Below are 24,214 nucleotides of genomic sequence, written 5' to 3'. Positions count from 1 at the left end.
TAGCATCTATGCCAGAATGTTGCATCAAAATTGAATAAAGAATTTGTCATCCACACAATATCTTAACTTCCCAGTGTTTTTAAGAGCAAGTTATTTTTGTTGACAAAGTGCCATGCCCAGCGGGCTCCTGCACAGCTTGTTTGTGAACAGCTTTGCTTTTGCTGACATGAGAGCTGCCTCAAAAATACATATCCACCTAAATAAAATCTTGTGAGAAAACCTTTGACGTATTTAGTGATCTTGTAGATTGAGTGACAAACATCAGACTCAGACAGATGATATAGAAGTGAATGACTGTTGTCCACAGGGAGAGTTGACAATAATGCCAAACAGAAACAGCATTGTTTTTCAATATTCAAGTCATGTATGAAACTGCCAATTGTGAACGAACAAGTTCGGATTGACCAGGACAATGACATGTCCAGATAATAAAGAAGTGTTGGGTAGGTAGGAGGGTACATATATTACGTTGTGTACCAGATACAGTTTACATACAGTCCAAAACCAGGGAATGTGCGAGTTAGGTAGGCTGACAATCTTTGAAAATGCATCTGTGATGTAAAAGATTTTGAAAAATTGTCTTCAGGTTGACCCCAAAATATATTGAAAAATCTCATCTCTTTTTGTTTTGTTAGGTTTTATTTCTCGTATTACACACTCATTTTGAGTCTTGTTCTTGGCTAAAGTGTTAACAGTTTTTCATGACTTATTGTAAACAGATGTAGCAAAAACTACAAAATACTGTCTTTGTTGTTATTTCATTCCAGATTTGTGACATTTGGGTTGGTGGAATTGTAATCTAAGCAATAATAAAGCTATTTATTAATGAAAATATAAGCTGAGAATTAGTCGGATCACAGTGAAAACAAAAATATTTCCTAAAAACACAGTAGTTATCAATCATGGTGTTTGTGTTGTGGTAGACTCATTTCTATATTGGTTGCCATTCCAGTCTAGGCACTACACACTGTACCGACATACCTCATGATGGACCAAGCAGTACCAAGAGACGTGCATTGTGGTCCTCACAGGGTACCTGTATGTTAGGCACTACACACTGTACCAACATACCTCATGGTGGTCCTCACAGGGTACCTGTATGTTAGGCACTACACACTGTACCGACATACCTCATGGTGGTCCTCACAGGGTACCTGTATGTTATGCACTACACACTGTACCGACATACCTCATGGTGGACCAAGCAGTACCAGGAGACGTGCATGGTGGTCCTCACAGGGTACCTGAATGTTAGGCACTACACACTGTACCGACATACCTCATGATGGACCAAGCAGTACCAGGAGACGTGCATGGTGGTCCTCAGTGTACCAGGAGACCTCTGTTGTGGTCCTCAGTGTACCAGGAGACCTCTGTTGTGGTCCTCAGTGTACCAGGAGACCTCCATGGTGATCCTCCGTGTACCAGGGGACCTCCATGGTGGTCCTCAGTGTACCAGGGTACCTCCATGGTGGTCCTCAGTGTACCAGGATACCTCCGTTGTGGTCCTCAGTGTACCAGGAGACCTCCGTTGTGGTCCTCAGTGTACCAGGAGACCTCCATGGTGATCCTCAGTGTACCAGGAGACCTCCATGGTGATCCTCAGTGTACCAGGAGACCTCCATGGTGGTCCTCAGTGTACCAGGAGACCTCCATGGTGATCCTCAGTGTACCAGGAGACCTCCATGGTGATCCTCAGTGTACCATGGTGATCCTCAGTGTACCAGTGAGGAGACCTCCATGGTGGTCCTCAGTGTACCAGGAGACCTCCATGGTGATCCTCAGTGTACCAGGAGACCTCCATGGTGATCCTCAGTGTACCAGGAGACCTCCGTTGTGGTCCTCAGTGTACCTCCATGATGGTCCTCAGTGTACCAGGAGACCTCCATGGTGATCCTCAGTGTACCAGGAGACCTCCATGGTGATCCTCAGTGTACCAGGAGACCTCCGTTGTGGTCCTCAGTGTACCAGGAGACCTCCGTTGTGGTCCTCAGTGTACCTCCATGATGGTCCTCAATGTACCAGGGTACCTCCATAATGGTCCTCAATGTACCAGAGTACCTCCATGGTGGGTCTTCGGTGTACCAGGAGACCAGCATGGTAGGTCCTCAGTGTACATACATCGTGGGACTTACGCATCTGCATGGGGGTGCCTTCTGTGTACGGTACATCATTATGCAAGACTTATGATTATTCAGTTACATCAATGAGTGCTAAATATGCAATATTGGATGTATGATATAGATGTTGTAGTATGTCAGATATTTTTTTAAATGGTTATCATATACACTAGAGACATCTACAATAAATGAATTTGAAGAGTAATTTTTGCAATAATAAAGTGTTTTGTTAACTCAGACAATGTGTGGTAAATGTGAAATCTTCATTAAATGAATTTGAAAATATTTTGTGGATAGCTTGAGAGTAATTTTTGTAATAATAAAGTGTTTTGTTAACTCAGACAATGTGTGGTAAATGTGACATTAGCTTGTACTACTTGTATTCCAAGGTGATTTCCTGTGTTAACTGTACAGTGTAGCTGTGTCCATCTGTGCTGAGTTACCGTCTTCTGTGCTGTGTTTTCCTATTGGGACTTAAATTTTCCTGAGGTTTTTCTTCAAATCCCAACTGGAGCCTTTTGCTTCCTTTACCTTGGCATGTCCACAAACAGGAACCTGGAACAAATTTGTGTAGCTTGATGATTATAAAGTGTATTATTTGTACATACAGTTTGTGCACCTATTCTGTGATCTATATGTCTTTGTATTAGTTGGGTGTTTTGGGCTAGATCTTCACTCCTTCTCTGTATAGGAACTGCTGTGAAGGCAATTCTTATTAATCTCAGCCTGTACATAAGGTCAAAAATACAAACTCTGAGAAGGGACTCCTCCATAGCAGGTTGTGTCAGGTGAACATTGAACCTTGACCAGTGGGTTATTTACCCTATCAGCTTTCTATGATTTGGCTTCATTTCACAACCATTTTGATTCAGAAAGTTATCTTTTAACAACTGAAAATCAGTCCAGGACACAAAATATCAATAAAATTGTTGTCCTTTGGCTGTACACATCACATAGCTGAGAAACAACAGCACTTATAAAACGTCACCATACAATATGCCTCAATTCTGTAATGGCTTCACAAGATATTCTTGAGATACAGAAGCAGAGATGCCAACCCTAATTTAGCCCAATTAGTACTTTGGCCAAAAACTGATGCAAAAATTAGTATTAACTTAGTAGTAAGTGTCCACATATAGCTTGATACTGAATAAAAAATGTGGTTGAAATTTATCGTGTTTGGTACATATGTTATTTGATAATTTAATTTAATGTATTTTTAGAAAAATTTGTATATTTTACTGCTATTGTAGTCGCGTATTTTGTGTTGTTTTTTCGTAATGAATATGAAAAAATCGTATTGGTTGGCATCTCTGCAGAAGTCCTACTACACACTGGTCACAATGCTTTGTTCACACCACGTGGACTCTTGGTCACTCACTAGGTCCAATTATAAAGCTGTCACACGGAAGGGTTAATTGTCAAGAACGTCTCAGTACTGTCCATCAAACATGATGTATATTATAGGGTATCCACATTTATCATATTCATTGTGTATCACGTACTAGACATCAATTCAGTCAAATTTGCTTTCTATTTCTGTATGTACATCTACTGATATGTCACATGTATCATTGGGGGTGGGGTGGGTGGGGGTTATGGCTTGATGGCTTTATACACGTGGTTAAAGAGACAAAGGAATTTCAAATACAGAATGTTCAAATGAACAGAATTGGCTTTTGACAGCTATATTTCAGGACATTTTTACTCCTTGCAATGCGTTTTGCAGGGACACTAAGTCCATCCTTGTCCATTTCGTGCAAGACATTTTTTCAAGAGCAGATCTTGAAATATGCATTCCTTCACCAAACTTGGCATATAAATGGGTCTATTGGTAAACTGGTGCATATTGATTGTTCTGGACTATTTTAAAAATTAGTCTTCAGAAGTTTCTATGGTAAGGACTTTGACTTTTAACAAGTTTCATATATTTATGTACAATTATTAACCATTTCAGTTGATATTAATGGCTTTGTCCTTGTTTTCATTTATTTTCAATGTTAAAACTTTTGTAAGCCACAAACTCACCAATATTAGGTGATTCAGGCATCACATCTATGACAACACATTGTTGAAACAAAGTTCATTCATAAACATGATTCATAACACTGGTACCTGGCATAAAGTAATATGTGAATGTTGCAAACCGATCAGTTTTCGATCTACTGATATGTCAGTAAAATTGACTTGACTGCACTTACCAAAAGTGCAGAATAATTAGAAATTGTTTGTATTTCATATCTACATAATTCATGTAAACATGGTAAAGAATGTTCAGTTGTGAATATTTTGAAATTCACAAGTTCAACTTGATTAGAGGTCCAAACATTGGATATTATAAATTCTCAGGGGTTCTAAAAGACAAGGAATTGCAGGTATCTTTACCCTCAGTACCAATGACCATATCTCATCAAGCCGTATGTGGCTGAAAATTAATGGGGGTAGTCCCGAGATGATGAACACCACAGCTGCTACACAATGACAATCACAATATGCTTATGTACAGATTTGTGTTGTACAGAACAACATTATAGGCAGGTACAATGGGAAAGTATACTAAACTAACGTTGACCATTGTTGGTTGAAAAGAATATGATGCTTCTCACAGGGTGTATACCATGTGTATAAATATTAGCAAGACGTCTGTCTCCGACTAGCAGACAGGTCTCAATCTCTTCCAAGATGGCGACTGACAAGAGTTGCTGTTGGCAAAGTGGCTACCTTGATTGAGTGTTAATGCTTTTTTGTCATTTGAAGCAAACGTGTGAATGGTGCCCTTGAAGCAAAAATCTATTTTCAGCCTCCATGTGCGCCATTAACTGGTCAGTGTTGACCAATCTCACTTTCTAGTGTACATGGTAGTTTTGTAATGCTGTCATTTTGTTGTTTTAATGATTTGATTCCACATGAAAATAAAGAGGTAAATACTTTCCATGAAAATCATTTTCTGTTTCATTATTCCAGTATTGAATAGTGTGTTGAAAGTTCTTGTGTAACGAGGGCTAGGGTGCTTTCAAGCCAAAATGAGCAAGTGATTGTCATTCTAATGCCACAGTATTCAATATTCCAGTCGTATAACAACAGACTATATATTATCAAAAATCGACTCCATTAGTCAGTGGGTATGCTAGAATGGATCTGACAACGGATCCAATTCTGAACTGGAATCAAAACAGGGTGATAAGCATGACATACTAATAAACACAACTCTGAAATATAATCCCTTACGATCATCTCAGAAAACTCTGGGGTTTTTCAAATTTATGTAGTTAATATGTGAAATATCTGTTAAACTAAGTTTAGGCCAAACTTAGTTTGTGTAGTAGTGAGATAGGAAACGGGATAGAGATATCAGTTAAGATGAGATAATCCTTAAGGGGAAGTAAACGGCATGTCATAACAATTTACAAATAAAATCCAGTGCTGTCGATCTTCAGGAGGTCATGCCACATATATATTTTGAGACATTTAATAAATTGGCTGATTTAAGCTTTTCTATGAGTATCATACTCTTTTACATATCTCAACATAAACCTTATGAAAGAAAGACATGTTAGATATTAATCAATAGATGAGACATATTCAACACACATGGAAAGCATAAAATATCTTTGAGATGACCCCTTGTGCCTGTAGGCAGCACATGCATTTCATGCCAGGTGAGTCAAGGGTCTGTCATCATACCTGGCAGAGTTACCTAATTGCCATCTATGTATACATCTATGGATACTTGCTTGACAACGATACAATAATCTGTATCGAAACTTCGCATCTACCGAATAAAGAAGTTGTTTGTCCATAAAGTTTGTCTGTATATTACTCTCCAACTTCTAAACAATGCCACTCAAAGAAGTTACCATCTATAGTCTGATCTATTATTTTCAGCAGTTATTTGTATATTTTCTAAGTTTTGCCCGATTTTACGAGTAAACATGCTTTTCTGGATATCCTATTATGCATTCCACTGAACGCCCAGTTAGTAGACGCCTATTTGCATTTGTGTACATTTTAGGGATACAGAGTAACAGCCTAAAACACCCAGTATTGTTCTATTTCTGACAGTACTTTAGTCAGAATTTATTCTGTTCTGGACTTCCAATCAGGTGACAAACATGAGGCACTGAGATATTTTGAACTGGAATCTGAACAGGGAGTTGAGCAAGGGGCACTGGACACCTCTAAACTCAACAGGGAGTAGCCTTCAAGGAACAGACGGACAGACATCTATATTCAATAATTTAGGCTATTGGTCCATAATACAAACAAAATGCGAATAGTTAATTCCAAATCAAGGTGGTAAAGAAATTAACCCCACTTACTAAAGAAAGTTGGAATTGTGACTTGGTCAAGAATCCGCACATTCTTTACCGGCAAATGTTGGGTCAAGATTTTTTAAGCAGAAAGGTATCATAGACAAGCAATATTACAAAATAGATACACTGTTCATCACAAAGGCCTTTTAGTCTTTTGCTTCAGAAACAAGGCATAATGGGAAAACTGTATAACTGAGTTACACAGTGTTATAGGTTCGCTCAAAATGCAAACACATCTGTAACATGAGTGAGTGGGTTTGGTTTTAAGCTGCTTTTAGCAATATTCCAGCAACATCACGGCGGGGGACACCAGAAATGGGCTTCACACAATGTACCCATGTGGGGATTCGAACCCGGGTCTTCGGCGTGACGAGGCAACGCTTTAACCACTAGGCTACCCCACAGCCCCTCTGTAACATGAGTATTAGGTTGAACACACACATTTACAAATTAAACCTTCTCTGTTGGGAAACAGTGGGATGACATCATAGGTTTATCACCATTCTTCCATGATGGCATGATGAAAAAAGGTGATCTCATTCATGAAATGGGTAAATAAACGTGTGAGAACTAGGGTTAGATTAGGTGGAAGTTTGGGACCCATGTACCCGTGGTAGCATCACCCAACTTGACCCGGGTACCCATGGTATAATTACCCGACTCAACCTGGGTACCCATTGTAGTAATACCAAACTTGACACAGGTACCCGTGGTAGCATTACCTGACTTGACACGAGTACCTATGGTAGCATTACCTGGGTACCCGTGGTGGCATTACCCGACTTGACCCGGGTACCCATGGAAGCAATACCAGACTCGACCCGGGAACCTGTGGTAACATCACCTGACCTGACCCGGGGTACCTGTGGTAGCATCACCCAACTTGACCCAGGTACCTGTGGTAGCATCACCTGACTCAACCTGGGTACCCATGGTAGCATTACCCAACTCAACCCAGGTACCCACGTAAACATCACCCGACTTGACCCAGGTACCCGTGGTAGTATTACCCGACTCAACCCTTGTACCCAGCAGTGTGCGAAATAGTTTCCAAAGTTTGCTAGCCAGTTGGGCAAGCAAACTACTAACCCACAAAATAATTCACAAGCCCAAATTTGAAACTAAACAATAGATTACAAAAAGGAAAACTACCATCATTTATCAGGCCATAATCTTGCATGATTTAAAAGTGTATTATATAACTTAACAAATCGGAGAGAGTGATATATTTAAAACATTACCCTATGACTGACTGACTGAGTTTGGTTTTACGCCACTTTTAGCAATATTCCACGGCAGGGGACACCAGAAATGGGCTTCACATCATTACCCTATGAAAATTCACTAGCCAGTCGGGCAAGTGACTGGAGATTTACTGGCCCAACTGGATTTTTACTAGACACAGGCTAGTGGGCCAGTGGCTATTTTGCACACTGATACCCACAGTAGCATCACCCGATGTGACCAAGGTACCTGTGGTAACAAAACCCGACTCCACCCGGGTACCATCACCCGACATGTACCCTTGGTTGAATTACTCAACTCGACCCGGGTACAAACAGTAGCATCACCCCTGATTCAATCCGGTACCCACAGTAGCATTGCCCAAGCTGACCCGGATAACCGTGGTAGCATTACCTGATATGAATTGATATCCTCGGTAGCATCACCTGACTGCCCGAGTGCCCTTGGTAGCATTACCCTACTCGCCAAAGGTAGAGGGAATGTTGTTAATAGCGTAGAGATCGATGACACAAGCAGGTTTGTAGAATCCAACGAAGGAACTTGAGATAGGGACAATGCTACAGGAGAGTCGTCAAGGTTAGAACAGCCACAGCGAGCCAAAGGGATCAGCAATCAGTGAATAATCACTACTCTGGAGGGAAAGAAAGGGTCCGGCATCAAAGGATCACAAGTCGTGGCAGGAGGTCTAAAGGTGAGGTGAAATGGGGTTTAATGTCGTACTTAAGAAATTTTGCTCAAATGATGACGTCCATGCGTGTGTATGTGTATATGTATATGTATGTGTGGCTGCTTGTACTAGCCCAGACTTAAGCTGGTTTTATACTGCTAGCTCACTGAGATACCATGACGCAGTTTAGCATGAATACCAAACTCAGACATATTATACCTACTCTGAGCGGACCAGTCTTTGTTGTACCAGGCAGGGACCAACAAGTACCATATTTTAACATCTTTTGGTATGACGCGGTCGGGGATTGAACCCGCGACCTTTCGCTCTCCGGGCGGATGCTCTAACCACCACACCACAGAGGCGGTCAGGAGGTCTAAAATAAGTCACAGATTCCGAGGAAACTTCAAGAAAATCAGCAGCAGCATGGGTGGGCAATCTAAAGGAACGATATGCCTTCTTTGTAGTCTTCCAAGTCCATGAATGAGGATGGCCCAAAATTGTTGAACACACTGTTTGTAATCCTTATCCTTGGAACTATCTTTCTTGTAGACTGTAAAATCTTCATCATTGAGGTGATTACAAGTGGAGCAACTGTTATCTCAGGAACAAACACCATTCTAGTCCACACATAAAGGTGAAGGTCAAAACTGAACAAAACTTCCACACATTTTCCTATTCCGGTTAGCTGTGTTATCCTTGACCCTAGATATCTGTACTCTTCTAACATACCAGTATGCAAAACACGTTGCATCTTTGGCCTTTGATGAAAATTATAAGAATGAGTGAGTGAGTTAGTTTTATTGCTGCACTCAGCAATATTCCTGCCATATGGCGGAGGTCTGTAAATAATTGAGTCTGGACAATTCAATGATCAACAGCATGAACATCAATCCATGCAACTGGGATACGATGACATGTGTCAACCAAGTCAGCGAGCCTGACCCTCCAATCCTGTTAGTCGCCTCTTACAACAACTACGGGTTACTGAAGATCAATTCTGACCCGTATTTTCATGGGTAGAGAATTAAATTCCATGATGGACTGGGGTAAATGCATGCACTGCCCACAACAATAGATGGAGCTGGGGTGTGTTCAGGCGAGGTGTTTAAGGGTCTGAAAACTTTGTACCAGGTTGTTTCCACTCCATGGTCATAAGAACAAGACTAAGTGCATAACTTGAGATTGTATAATTTTTAAAAATACATGTTTCCAAGTTCTAAAAACAAGGCAAAAAACCTAGAAATAATAGGTTATTTATTATTACAAAAACGTCATGTATATTTACACACAAAAAATTGAATACAGTATGACACAGCTTGTATTACACAACTTGTATTACCTCCACATCACAGGATCACACTATGTGATACAGGAACCGTAGGTCTCCACACTACCCTGTGTCTCTAACTGGAGGTGTCCTAATCACATGCCATCAAGACCTGAAGGTCTCAACACCACAGGATCACACTGTGTGATACAGGAACCGTAGGTCTCCACACTACCTGGGCCTAGATTTTCGAAGCTCTCTTAGCACTATGAGAGTCGTATGTTTATGTTAATGTATGGCACTTACGACTATCCTAGCGCTAAGAGAGCTTCGGAAAATCAGGGCCCTGGTGTCTCCCACTGGAGGTCTCCTAATCACATGGCATCAAGACCTGAAGGTCTCCACATCACAGGATCACACTGTGTGATACAGGAACCGTAGGTCTACACACTACCTGGCGTCTCCCACTGGAGGTCTCCTAATCACATGGCATCAAGTGCTGAAGGTCTCCACTGAACACTTCACGGATTCCACAATTTCACTGAGGATGGTGTCTCTGTTTTCTGTTGTTATCTGAAACACATGCAGAATTCTTCCTTACTCAGAGTGTGTGTGTGTGTGTGAGTGAGAGAGAGCGATTGAGTGTGTTTGTGTGTGATTGTGATCAAGCGAGAGTCTTGAGTGTATGTGTGTATTTAAAGCCACAGTCGGCAACATTCCAGCAGTATGGCAACAGCTTGTAAATAATCCAGAGGTTGAGATCCTGATAGATAGCACATAATATGGCCAAAGTCACTGAGCCTGTCCATGGGATCCAATAACAGAACATATATATAGTCCTGTCATATGACTATTTGTAGCAATATTCTGGCAGCCACAGGGCTACATACCGTGTAGACAACTGCATCTTTTCTATAGCGCACTTCCTCCACAAATGAGATTGGTTTTCCCCTGGAGACAGGTATGGTTGCCAGCACAGTTGTCATGGGTTTATCCAGGATGCCCCTCACTGACTGGACAAACGACTGGCTAAACAATTCCATCTTCCCAATCTCATCTATTACAAAAACTGGCTGCTTTCCTTGACTTACTTTCTGGAATGATATGTTGACTATACATGAAACAAATGAGCAGAACATCCAAAAGATTTGATATTTCAAAGACTCAATCTATCTCACATATTGCTTATTGCATTTCTGCTAACTATTCTCTACACTATGAATACAATGCCATTTATAATGTGGTGAAATGTAACACTCATAATATTTACACTTTATCAGTAAAGTACAGATTCTAATACTTTCTTCAATCAAGTCTAGTACAGGATTTGAACCCACACTCTCAGTGTAAAAGCACCAATCTACAGCACACAGTCAGTGATCAAACCCACTCTGCCACTGCCCCTTCCATAAACCAGGAAGTCTGACAGCTGGTAGATCACATACTTCCTGTACCCCTCTGACATGCGTAAATTGGCACAGCTTCCATGGCCAACAATCATGACTACACAATGCCATTAAGAAACGTATGTTATATTTTGGATTGCACTTTCTCAGTAAAGTACATATTCTAATACGTTTTGGTGGAATCCCATCTGGGATTCGAAGCCACACTTTCAACTGCCTCAGTAGAGAAAGAATACAAATGTTACATTCTCTAAGCTCTCTGGAATTCACAATGGACCCTTCCACAAGCATGCAGCATGCTCTGGAGAGCCCCACGCCCGATCTAGTCATCCTCTTCATAGTGCAAACAAGTGAGGAATCTGAGGTGGAGTAGTATATGGAATAGCGAGAAAAAGACGTATAGGTACACCTTGCTTAGAAGCTTCCATTCGGGAAGCGAAGAGGAAGTACCACATATCGCAAGCCCGATACACGCGAATCCGAGGTGGTATAGACCCCGAGCCACAGACGACGACAACTCCCGACATGGCCGAAGTCTTTGAGGGTCTGTTGGAGAAGTGTCGCCCCATGTTGCTTTCTGACTGAGAGAAACAAATCCTGGAGCAATCGGGACACACCTTCTACGAGCACTACCAGATCCCACACCAGTTCCTCGAACTGTATTTGCTGTGCTTTCACCCACTAGTCGAAGCCGGCAAAATGGTCGATTTCCTCTACATCTACCCACCTCACCAATTTCGACCCTCGGCGGGTAAACTCCGAATCATTCTCGCCGACGACTGCTATCCGGGACCTAAGGACAGACACAACCGATGCACCGACTGCCTCGCCGCTCTATCGGAACTGCCTGCTCTCTTCAGACCCGACAACTCTACATGCAAGTGCGGTGCCATCGACAACTGCGTCGACAGCAAGAAATGCGTTCTCTGGGGAAGGAAAGCGATAGACTACACACCCCAGGAGCGACTCCCACTCGAGGTTCCAGAAGAAATCATGGCCGACAGCTGTTTCGTGAATGTAGAGAACCTGTACGACAGCGCCTGCGCACTCCTCACCAGCAAATTGGTGGACCATTGTCCGTGCAAGGAGAAAGAGTCTTGTATCTTCCGGCAGCTATCGGGGGAAGCAGAGGTACCACAGGGACAGGGCAATATTTGGCATACCCCATTGCCCAACTATGGCGGGTCCAAGGATATGGAAGTGGCACCCCCTCCATGCAGCGAACACCGAAAAGCCGCGGACATCCCAGAAGGAGTCTACACATGCAAAAAGTTTGCCGTAGCGAGATACGAAGGGAAGAACCGGCTGTTGCTGCTACTCGATTCACCTACTGGGGAAACGATTCCAGTCTACGGCTACAAGATACGAGAAACGATTCGGGCCGCAGGTGGAATAGAACGCCTACGGTTGGTGCGGGAACCGTTTCTGTGCATGCTCGGTAAAATCTGCCGTTAACCCATATCGGAAAAGACAGACGATAGAGAAGTCGAGTTGCTGCTTTCAGACCTTGGGCGAGAATAGGTTCTATGGGTCCTTCCAGGCTCCCACATAGCTAGGGAGAGTACCACTCCTACTCCAACATGGACCGGGGTGCTGTGGTCCAGGCACCACCGGGCTAGGGAGAGTACTACTCCTACTCCAACATGGACCGGGGTGCTGTGGTCCAGGCACCGCAGTGCTAGGGAGAGTACTCCTACTCCAACATGGACCGGGGTGCTGTGGTCCAGGCCCCACAGGGCTAGGGAGAGTACTACTCCTACTCTGACATGGACCGGGGTGCTGTGGTCCAGGCACCACCGGGCTAGGGAGAGTACTACTCCTACTCCAACATGGACCGGGGTGCTGTGGTCCAGGCACCGCAGTGCTAGGGAGAGTACTCCTACTCCAACATGGACCGGGGTGCTGTGGTCCAGGCCCCACAGGGCTAGGAGAGAGTACTATACTCCCATGGGGTGCTGTGGTCCAGGCACCACCGGGCTAGGGAGAGTACCACTCCTACTCCAACATGGACCGGGGTGCTGTGGTCCAGGCACCGCAGTGCTAGGGAGAGTACCACTCCTACTCCAACATGGACCGGGGTGCTGTGGTCCAGGCACCACCGGGCTAGGGAGAGTACTACTACTCCAACATGGACCGGGGTGCTGTGGTCCAGGCACATGGACTCCAACATGGACGGGTGCTGTGGTCCAGGCACCGCAGTGCTAGGGAGAGTACCACTCCTACTCCAACATGGACCGGGGTGCTGTGGTCCAGGCACCACCGGGCTAGGGAGAGTACTACTACTCCAACATGGACCGGGGTGCTGTGGTCCAGGCACCGCAGTGCTAGGGAGAGTACTCCTACTCCAACATGGACCGGGGTGCTGTGGTCCAGGCACCGCAGTGCTAGGGAGAGTACCACTCCTACTCCAACATGGACCGGGGTGCTGTGGTCCAGGCACCACCGGGCTAGGGAGAGTACTACTACTCCAACATGGACCGGGGTGCTGTGGTCCAGGCACCGCACGCAGTGCTAGGGAGAGTACTCCTACTCCAACATGGACCGGGGTGCTGTGGTCCAGGCACGCGCAGTGCTAGGGGGAGAGTACCACTCCTACTCCAACATGGACCGGGGTGCTGTGGTCCAGGCACCACCGGGCTAGGGAGAGTACTACTACTCCAACATGGACCGGGGTGCTGTGGTCCAGGCACCGCAGTGCTAGGGAGAGTACTTCCTACTCCAACATGGACCAGGGTGCTGTGGTCCAGGCCCCACAGGGCTAGGGAGAGTACTACTCCTACTCCAACATGGACCGGGGTGCTGGGGAGGACCTTCCAGGCCCCACAGGGCTAGGAAGAATACTACTACTCCAACATGGACCGGGGTGCTGTGGTCCAGGCGTCGCAGTGCTAGGGAAGAGTACCACTCCTTCTCTGACATGGACCAGGGTGCTGTGGAGGACCTTCTGCAGAACCGTCGACTGCGCCCACCGTCCAGGAGTTCTACAACCGCTTGGGGAGGCTGGAACAAAAGGCTGCGTCCGGAGCGTCCGGAGCAAACCACAAATTTGTTGGTGGACATCTTGTCTAGGCTAAACAAGGATGACGACGACGACGAACTCTGGGAGGAAATAGAAAGTGTCGAGGAGGAACAAGAACAGACCCGTCTGGGTATTGAGAAGGTGCGGCAGATGGCAGAATCGGCTCAAAGGTTGACCTACCTTTCGATAGCTGCCTTGTTTCTCTGGAAGGTAGTCCACAAGACCTGGAAGCACAGCAAACCAGTTTCCCCCTTCGTGCACCCCTTACAACCCCCGGCCGATGAGAAGATAGAAACACCCAAGACCAAATGTGGGGATCCCTTCCACATGGAGTAGAGTGTGGAATGCAGCCTATACGAACCATGCGTTGTTGTTTTTCCCCTAGGTATGCAAACCGGTCCATGTCAGAGTAGGAGTAGTACTCTCCCTAGCACTGCGGTTCCTGGACCACAGCACCCCGGTCCATGTTGGAGTAGGAGTAGTACTCTCCCTAGCACTGCGGTTCCTGGACCACAGCACCCCGGTCCATGTTGGAGTAGGAGTAGTACTCTCCCTAGCCCTGCGGTGCCTGGAAGGTCCTCCACAGCACCCCGGTCCATGTCAGAGTAGGAGTGGTACTCTCCCTAGTCATGTTGGAGCCTAGAAGAACCCATAGAACCTATTCTCGCCCAAGGTCTGGAAGCAACAACTCGACTTCTCTATCGTCTGTCTTTTTCGATATGGGTTAACGGCAGATTTTACCGAGCGTGCACAGAAACGGTTCCCCGGCCAACCGTAGGCGTTCTATTCCACCGGCGACCCGAATCGTTTCTCGTATCTTGTAGCCGTAGACTGGAATCGTTTCCCCAGTAGGTGAATCGAGTAGCAGCAACAGCCGGTTCTTCCCGCCATTATCTCATTTCACGGCAAACTTTTGCATGTGTAGACTCCTTCTGGGACGTCTGCGGCTTTTCGGTGTTAAGCTGCATGGAGGGGTGCCACTTCCATATCCTTGGACCCGCCATAGTTGGGCAATGGGGTATGCCAAAATATTGCCCTGTCCCTGTGGTACCTCTGCTTCCCCTGATAGCTGCCGGAAGATACAAGACTCTTTCTCCTTGCACGGACAGTGGTCCACCAATTTGCTGGTGAGGAGTGCGTACCGTATGCTCCAGGAAGCGCAAGGCGCTGTCGTACAGGTTCTCTACATTCACGAAACAGCTGTCGGCCATGATTTCTTCTGGAACCTCGAGTGGGAGTCGCTCCTGGGGTATGTAGTCTATCGCTTTCTTTCCCCAGAGAATGCATTTCTTGCTGTCGACGCAGTGGTCGATGGCACCGCACTTGCATGTAGAGTTATCGGGTCTGAAGAGAGCAGGCAGTTCCGATAGAGCGGCGAGGCAGTCGGTGCATCGGTTGTGTCTGTCCTTAGGTCCCGGATAGCAGTCGTCGGCGAGAATGATTCGGAGTTTACCCGCCGAGGGTCGAAATTGGTGAGGTGGGTAGATGTAGAGGAAATCGACCATTTTGCCGGCTTCGACTAGTGGGCGAAAGCACAGCAAATACAGTTCAAGAAACTGGTTTGGGATCTGGTAGCTCTCGTAGAAGGTGTGTCCCGATTGCTCCAGGATTTGTTTCTCTCAGTCGGAAAGCAACATGGGGCGACACTTCTCCAACAGACCCTCAAAGACTTCGGCCATGTCGGGAGTTGTCGTCGTCTGTGGCTCGGGGTCTATACCACCTCGGATTCGCGTGTATCGGGCTTGCGATATGTGGTACTTCCTCTTCGCTTCCCGAAGGGATAAACGACCCGATCGGATCTCAGTATAGGCTTTGCGCCAGAGCTTGGTTCCTGGCATGTTTCTATATTCATGCACCCACATAGCTCTAATTGGGAATGCACTTGCATTGGGAGAGACGAAAGTGGTCTTGTCGAAGTTTTTGGGCAAACACTTATTTTTACTAGGCTGGTAGCAGAATTAGCCCGTATGGAAGCTTCTAAGCAAGGTGTACCCATAAGTCTTTTTCTCGCTATTCCATATACTACTGGTGGGGCTGGCTCAATCATATGAGACAGATTAATATGAATATCTCAAAAAAGACTTACACTATCTCACATATTACATTTATCCTGTGGCTGAGATTTGTGCAAACCAAGACAGCCCAGGAAGCATAACACCCTACATAATATCAGTGAAATGGAATTATCTGCTGCAATCTGTAACTCTGAATGAGTTAACCTCGGAGACATTCAAGACACTCCCGCTATAGGTTCTATTGCACATTATTGGATTGACTTGGAATCAAACTTTATCAATTTGATATTTTCTTCTCTATTAGGATCCGCATGAATAAGAAACCCTATTGTGTCCGACTAAGGTGATCAAACAAAGTCTTCTTTTAACTTCATTTCTCAACAGAACAGATGATATGGACTGAATTGCTGCAAACATCTTTTACTCCAAGAGTAGAAGAATGCCAGCGCTGCTTGATGACTTCCAGTTGCATGCATGCCCACAAATACCATCGGTCTCTCAGATATACTGATTGCTCACCTTGACATTAACCCCACCCCAAGAAAAGACAAAAAAAGATAAGCAACAAGCGAAAACATGTACGAAAAGCCTGGGGTGGCAGAAAAAAACACGTCGCAAACACTACCCCGCTCAATCCACACAGGTAGACTAAACCGGCAAATCACGTGGGACCGCCATCTTGGCAGTAACACGATGCAACGCAGGTGAAGTGGAAAAGCAAAATAAGAAACGCGAAAACTCCTACCCACCGTAGGAGGGATGAACGGGAAACCGAAAAGAGATATACAAGGACACAAGTCCAGGATACCCCAACACGAACCACGAACTCCACTCGAGAAGCGAGAGAGCAGAAAAAAACAAGCGAGCGAGAAAAAAAACAACAACACATGAACGAGAAACTCAACTCCGGTGAGTACGTCCTAAACAAAGTTAGCAAACTTAAAGCATACCAGAAGTATAGTAAATAAGAACCACAGGGGAAAAAAAAACCCGCGCAGTCAAAAACTACAAAACTAAGGATCTCGATCCACGTCTGATTCGGAACACGAATAAGAAAGGAATGACTTGTTCACGTGGCCACGTGATAGACTGCTGTGACCTTACCAGTCACCCGGATGTCTTCAATCGAACCACCTTCGCGAGTTATAGGTTAGCAAGCTTTCGATCTCGACTTCTGCAGTCTGTTTTCGGAGAGTAAGGCAAGTATGCATATAAGATGATAAGAGGTAAGTAAAAAATTAACCACATAGTTAAAGAGGCTGAATAATTCTAGTAGTAATCACATAATGATGATTCAAAATATGTGTTGCATTCACGAATACTTAATGGCATGAAAGACTGTCGAGCTCTGTTTTGAGGGAAAGTAATTCGAGAGCAGCGTCCAGAAGGAAGTAGTTCAGAATGGTGAGATAAAAAATGGGAACTATCAAATCTAATTTTAGTTGCCTTTTTGACAATCTGGCCCTCATAGATAAATGGACTTTACTCAAAAGAAACTCGAGCAATTTTGCTGGCAGTATTAACAATTTTGAAAAGATTGTTTTTGTTGTGATCAGACAGACCCCCATACCAACATAGAAAATTGTAGGTCAACACACTTTGAATAAAGGTTTCATAAAAAACTGTCATTACGGTTTTGTCAATAGAAACGTTTCTTAAGCGGCGAAGGAAATAAAGTCGCTGTTGGCCTTTTTTGTATATGTGATTGATATGTTTTGAAAACAAAAGTTTTCAATCTAAAATGACATCAATATATTTGTAATGGTCCACTCTTTCAATTTCTGCATTATCAAATACTGTAAAACGAGAAAATTGTGCGAGCAGGATATTTTTACAAAATTTGCGCTTGTCCTGACCTCGCAAAAGTTTTAAGACGCAGAAACGGCAACGAATTTTCGTGGTTTTTTTAAACTTTACTCGATATTATACCATAAAATAACATATTTAAAAACAATGCAGCATACTTAAAACATATTGTCTCTAAACACTATCCTTTATTAGAACATTATCAACACTGTCTTCTCAACGATTCACTCAGTCACTTGCCTGCAGACATTTTGTCGAGGAGCCCGGATGCTCGACAGCCACACGCAACAGTCTCTTTGTTTTTCTTCACTTGGTCATAGGTGGACACTACCAATCGAGCATGGATCGGCTTCATTACACTAATCCTTAAATCAACATGTTTGTCGGTCTTGTCCTTCAAGTTCTTTGTCACGCTGTCAGCGTACCACTGCGTGAACTTAGCTTTCATGGCTGTCTTGCCGGTGCAGCCAGCCGGACCGACCTTGACCAGGAAGTGACGTTGTTTTAACAAGTTGAGGAATGACTCGCATCGGTGTGCAGCGAAAACATCAAAGATGACAAGTGATTTTTGGCGTGGTGGCAGTTTGAGTTGTTATGTTTGCGTGGATGGGTGCCTCTCATAAAAAAAACACGTTGCAGAACTAGGATGAGGTATCAAGGTCGCAAAATGTCTCGTTTTACAGTATATAAGGGGGTGTAGAGGTACCTTATTTCTCCGAAAATCAACAACCATTTCCAAAGTTTTCTTTACATTCAGAAACAGAAAATGTAATATTTTATACTTATCCTGACTCATGCTATATTGCTATATTGCTCATCTCCCTCGAATGGTTATGTGGAAACTTGAATCCCTTTCAGTTCCCTGAAGCAAACGTACAATCACTCACCCTGGAGATGCCTCCCTTGGCCTTTCCCGCCAATTAGCACCCACGTGACCTCAGGCCATGCAGTCCTCACTCTCTTCGATGTATGCCCACACTAAGGCTTGCAGGGAAACCCATTGTGTAGAGAGGGGACGGTTTGGAGGGCTTCAAATCATGAGTCAGGATAAGTATAACATATCAAGTTTATCCAAAAAATTACTTATTTTTCCTTATCCTTGCTCATGCTATATTGCTTATTGAATCCAACGGAATAGGTGGTGGGTCAGCCACCTACGGGATTCACGTCAGCGTTCACTTATATACCCCCTGGGTAGGAACAAGTCAAATTTTCCGACAAATGGGGGACCACCTTCTTTTACATGCGTAATAGAAGTAAATCTTATAGATTTCGTGGAATTAAGATAAACTAGGACGCCTCGTTGTCTTGATATCTTGAACAACTCATATGATAAGGTACGGACCGAAACTGGTGTCATGGCTCATAATGTCAAGGTAAGGACTATTACCAAAACTGAACATATGTCACTCATGTGCTGACTTATCTTGTAAGACAGGGGAACATGGACTCTCTGCCGGTGGCAATGGATCAGTTGCCTGGAGTCAACGAGTCTGCGTGAGAAGGGTGAGTAATCTCATCGTCTGGCAGGAACCATGAGTTGTTGCGCTACTACAAGGGGCCCGAACTGGTGAATACCGGATACATCTTCTGTAGCGATATCTCGGAGATAGTGGTTGGCAAACACTGTGTCCGACTTCCAAAAGCAGCCTTCCATGATGGATGATGAAGAGCCATTCCCATGTAGGGCGAGTGATGAGGCCACTGCTCTTACTTCATGCGGGTTCGATGCTTTGGGTGGTTCTAACCATGCTGCTTTATATGCTTGTAGGATCACAGCTCTGATCCAGAAGGATATCGTAGTTCAAGATACCTCTACAGTTGTGTTGGGTGATAGCGGGATAAACAGACGCTGAACTTCCTTCTCCTCGCAGAAGTCCTGTCTAAGTAGACTTTCAAGGCTCTGACCGGACATAAGGATAGATCTTGTGTATCGTCTGGACCCAAGATGGTTAATAGTGTCGGAACGTAGAACTGACGATCCGGTTGGCCAGGCAGCTGATTCTTAGCGATGAAGTCCCATCTCAGGCCTAGATGGACTGCAGCACGCTCTCCGGTGTCGAATCTCGTATGGCCGAAGTTGAAGGCGTGGATTTCTGATATTCTAGCAGCAGTAGCTAGGGTGAGGAGGAACAGCGTCTATTGAGTTAGCAACTCAAATGTTGTCTGCGTCAGCGGCTCATACACATCACTGATGAGATGCTGCAATACTATGTTGAGATCCCAGGCTGGAGCTCTAAACTTCTGCTGTTGATTTTCTAACTTGAACGATCTCAGCAGGGTGACAAGTTCAGGTACCTTGGTCAGCTTAACCCCTGTATCCATGGTGATGACACAGCTAAACGCCGCCAGGTAGTCAGAGAGCGTAGATCCTTTCAGGTGTCTAGTAGCCCTCAGATGACACCGGCAGTCAGCTACTTGTGGGTGCGTTGCTTTCATGGCCGAGAACAAACAAACTGGTCAAAGCTCCTCCAGTTGTTGTCATACAGGTTGGGAGTAGATCAACGTAGGGCCAGTGTCACTGCCTTAGCTGCTCTGGTGGAGTACCCTCTTCTCTTCAAACAGTGCACAAGATGTTCCATGTGTGTAGCTGGAACCCTGCTGGGTTGCCAATGTTGCTTGGTGTGAGGGTGGATCAGTAGATTCGGCCAATCTGGTAGTCGTAGACTGTGATCTACTGTTAACAACTGGAACATCTTTGGATGCAGCATCCATTCTGTGGGTGATGGACGGACTGGGTCTGGATAAGGCCTGTGCTAGGAAGTTCTTTGCCCCTGGAATGTGGCAGGCTTTCATCCGCAGGTTGATGTTGTCTGCTATGTCGAACAGCTGGAATGTCAGTTGAAGCAGCAGCGCTGATCTCATGGAGCCTTGTAGGTTGATGTAGAAGGCTACCGTCGAGTTGTCCGTGTGGATCATTAGGACTTGATTTCTTAGCTGCAGCGCCCAATGTTGAATTGCCTCTATTACCGCCTTGAGTTCTAGCTGATTGATGTGTAGAACTTTCTCTGCCTGTGACCAAGTTCCTGAGCCGACCTCGTCGTTGAAGTGTGCACCCCATCCCTGGAGAGATGCATCGACGAAGAGATGTAGATTGTAGGCCGGCTCTCGTGAACAGGTTCCACAGCAGATTTTCAACTTCTTTGTCCACCAGAGTAGGTGTGACTTCAGGTGCTGCGGGATGGTGAATCTCTGGACCTCGTCTAGATGAGTTATCAGGAAGCGCTGTAGTGGTTGTAACTGCAACCTTCCTCTGTGTATGAGAGCCTGCGCCGATGTCAGTAGACCTATGAGTTGCTGCCATGCTCGTTAGTCTAATGGGTTATCAGATGACTGCCGGTGAGACTGCGTTGAGCCCGTTTGGAAGCTGCCCGGAGGGTTTGCCGACCCTGATGATCTAGGAAAGGATCTGCGAGGTGTAGACTGCCCTGAAGATCTAGTAGAGGATCTGTGAGGTGTAGACTGCACTGCCGCCATCAGGGATGAGGTGCATCTCGTCTGCGGTGAAGGTTTAGCAACCCCTGAAGCCCTGGACGTCATCGACTGCTGGGATGATCTAATGATGATCTCAGGTTCAAGGACAAGAGGGTCGTAATATGTAGATACATCTGGTTCAGCACCAGGCATCAGATCCTCTATCAACAGCCGTTGAGTAGGGGCAGGATCCGATGACCTCGACAATCTAGCTGACTGCAACGATCTAGATGATGACAACCGGGATGTAGAAGGCTTCTTCGCCGAAGTAGACGACCTCGTTTTCTTATCCTGCGGCTCAGCTTCTCTTGTAGAGGCTCTTCTCTTACCTGGAGACTGAGACTATACCTCCATCAGGACCAGAGTCATCACAGGCGTGTACTGCGATGACATCGTAAGGCAGGAACAGGCTAACCACTGCGCACATAGACTGCAACGACTCACAATCCGCTGACTGCACCCTCTCAACGCAGACTGGCTGGAACGTCATACCTGACAACAGGTTGTGTAGACTTAGTGTCCAATATTCAATCAAATTTTCAATCAAATCCAATGAATTGCAAAAATCATACAAATGGGTATAATAAATACATATTTGAGCATATCAAACCCGATTCCAAACACAAGTGAGTAACCAGGGTGTGAATCAAGCGTTGGGATGTGATAACATCATTGTTTACACAGCCATCATGTAAACAGACAGTCACCTGGAATGAAGTGACCGACTGACTGAGTTTCGTTGTACACAGCTTTTGGAAATATTCCAGCAATATCACGGCGTGGGACACCACAAATGGGCTTCATACATTGTGTGTCTTCATACTCTGAAGACACCGCCCAACCGTTCATGTAGGCGATAAAGGCGAGAGTGAGGACTGCATGGCCTGAGGTCACGTGGGTGCTAATTGGTGGGAAGGGCCAAGGGAGGCAACTCCAGGGTGAGTGATTGTACGCTCGCTTCAGGGATCTGAAAGGGATTCAAGTTTCCACTTAACCGTTCGAGGAGTAAGGAGATAAGCTACACTGGTAGGGAACTTGGTCACAGTGAGAGTGGAGTCCTTGTGATTTTTGCGAAGGAAACTTTGCAATATGTCACAGAGTTTTTGTCATCTGCTCATCAGCAAGGAAAGGGTAAGGTACGATAAATGGCCTGTATACCTACAAAATCAATATTACAAGAGAGGTTAATGCACATTTACTCACATTAGGTTCCCACATCAGTAACAAGTAAATATATGTTGTTCTGAAAGCTACTGATAATCATGTAAAACCATTAATTGTCACAAAATTATAACTTTTTAAGAAATAATCGGTATATTGTCACTGATGACCCCATAAAGAAATGTAAAAATAATGAAATTTTTAGAGTAAAATTAATATTTTATACTTATCCTGACTCATGCTTATTGCTTGTCTTCTTCTTCTTGAACATAGTGGAACACATGTATCTCCCAATTGAAGTTCCCTTCAATTAAAAAATCACTAATTAGTACTCACCACGAGTTACCTCCCTTCCACAAGCACGGGAACGAGGGCGCCACCTCAACCCATGTGCCTCACTCTCTCCTTTTGTTTCAAGCCCGACACTTTATTTTTCCGAAGAAATCCAAAGTGTTATGTGGGGAGGATGGGAGGGCTTACCGCATGAGTCAGGATAAGTATAAAATATTAATTTTACTGTAAAAATTTCATATTTTTCCTTATCCTGACTCATGCTTATTGCTTGTAGAATCCGACGGAAAAGGAGGTGGGAATATATATACTTTGGATTTTAATAATTAGTGACTTGAACTGTGAAGATTGTAATAACCCTATGGGAACTTCATAAAGGCACTGAACTGATGAATTCCTGCTGTTTAACTTATCAGCTGCCATATAAAGGTTATTACAATTTATTGAATATGATAAAAGTATATACAACATTAATGTAAGCTGAAGCTATTAATGTGATAGTATAAACTTCTGTGAGTTTATAGTGGATACTTTTATAAATTAACCAAAGTATTAAGCTTAAGATATGCATATATTTAAGCTATAATAGTATAGTACTGTGCTTAAGATATAATTATAACTTAAGCTGTATAATAGTAACCAACTCCTTAGAGTTTGTTAGCTAATACATTTATGCATATGACCATATGACTGAGCTTAAGGATTGATGAAACTTAAACTGAACATATATATATATAGTAGCAAAACTCCTAGGAGTTGTAAGCTTATATATAGTATGATATAAAATCCATAGTACTGAGCTTAAGATAATAAATTAAACTTAAGCAAAATATATAGATAGCATGTAGCTATTAGTACTGTTATCAGATAAGTATAAAATCTGTAAGATAGACTTATCTTCTCCGTGGAACTGTCAACTGTTGAGCGAGGACCATGGGACCCGAAATGGTGGATACCTGAGGGCGTCCTCGGTGGTGATATCTCTCAGATAGTGGTTGGCAAACACCATATCGAATCTCCAGAAACATCCCTCCATTATGGTATTCAACGAGCAATTCCCATGTAGAGCGAGAGTTGAGGCTAGCTCTAATTTCATTGAGGATTAGAAGCTCTTGGAGGGTCGAGTCCTGCAGCCTTGTAGGCACGTGTAGTATGACAGTTCTGATCCAGATAGAGATCGTGAGTATGCATTGAGACTTCAGTCTCGCGTAGCTGTAGATATAGGGATAAATAATCTCTTGAATTTCCCTCTGCTCTGTTTGGATCGTTGGAGATATATTTTCAGTGCTCTCACTGGGCATAGTGATAGATCCATCGTATCATGCGGTCCAAGTATGGATGAGAGAGCTGGGACGTGGAATAATCTGTCTGGTTGACCTGGCAGTTGGTTTTTCGCTATAAAATCCCAGCGAAGTCCCAGATGAGCC

General features: G+C 44.4%; 1 protein-coding gene across 1 annotated transcript in view; it reads right to left on the bottom strand.

Moving 5' to 3' along the window:
* Positions 1–9,585: 9,585 nt before the first annotated feature.
* LOC124286629 (cancer-related nucleoside-triphosphatase-like) overlaps positions 9,586–24,214 on the bottom strand; it is a 43,982-nt gene continuing 29,353 nt past the window's right edge. The window contains exons 4-5 of the mRNA XM_046723013.1: positions 10,506–10,709; positions 9,586–10,188 (exon numbers count right to left, since the gene is read on the bottom strand). Of these exons, the coding sequence (XP_046578969.1) occupies positions 10,108–10,188; positions 10,506–10,709 (285 nt within the window). The 3' untranslated portion in view covers positions 9,586–10,107. The remainder of the gene's footprint in view (positions 10,189–10,505; positions 10,710–24,214) is intronic.

This window comes from Haliotis rubra, unplaced genomic scaffold (assembly GCF_003918875.1).
Source record: "Haliotis rubra isolate DU_JTF1 unplaced genomic scaffold, ASM391887v1 Scf388, whole genome shotgun sequence".
NCBI classification, from domain to species: domain Eukaryota; kingdom Metazoa; phylum Mollusca; class Gastropoda; order Lepetellida; family Haliotidae; genus Haliotis; species Haliotis rubra.
Note: the sequence above shows the minus strand (reverse complement) of the source record. Positions and strands in the feature narration are given on the sequence as shown.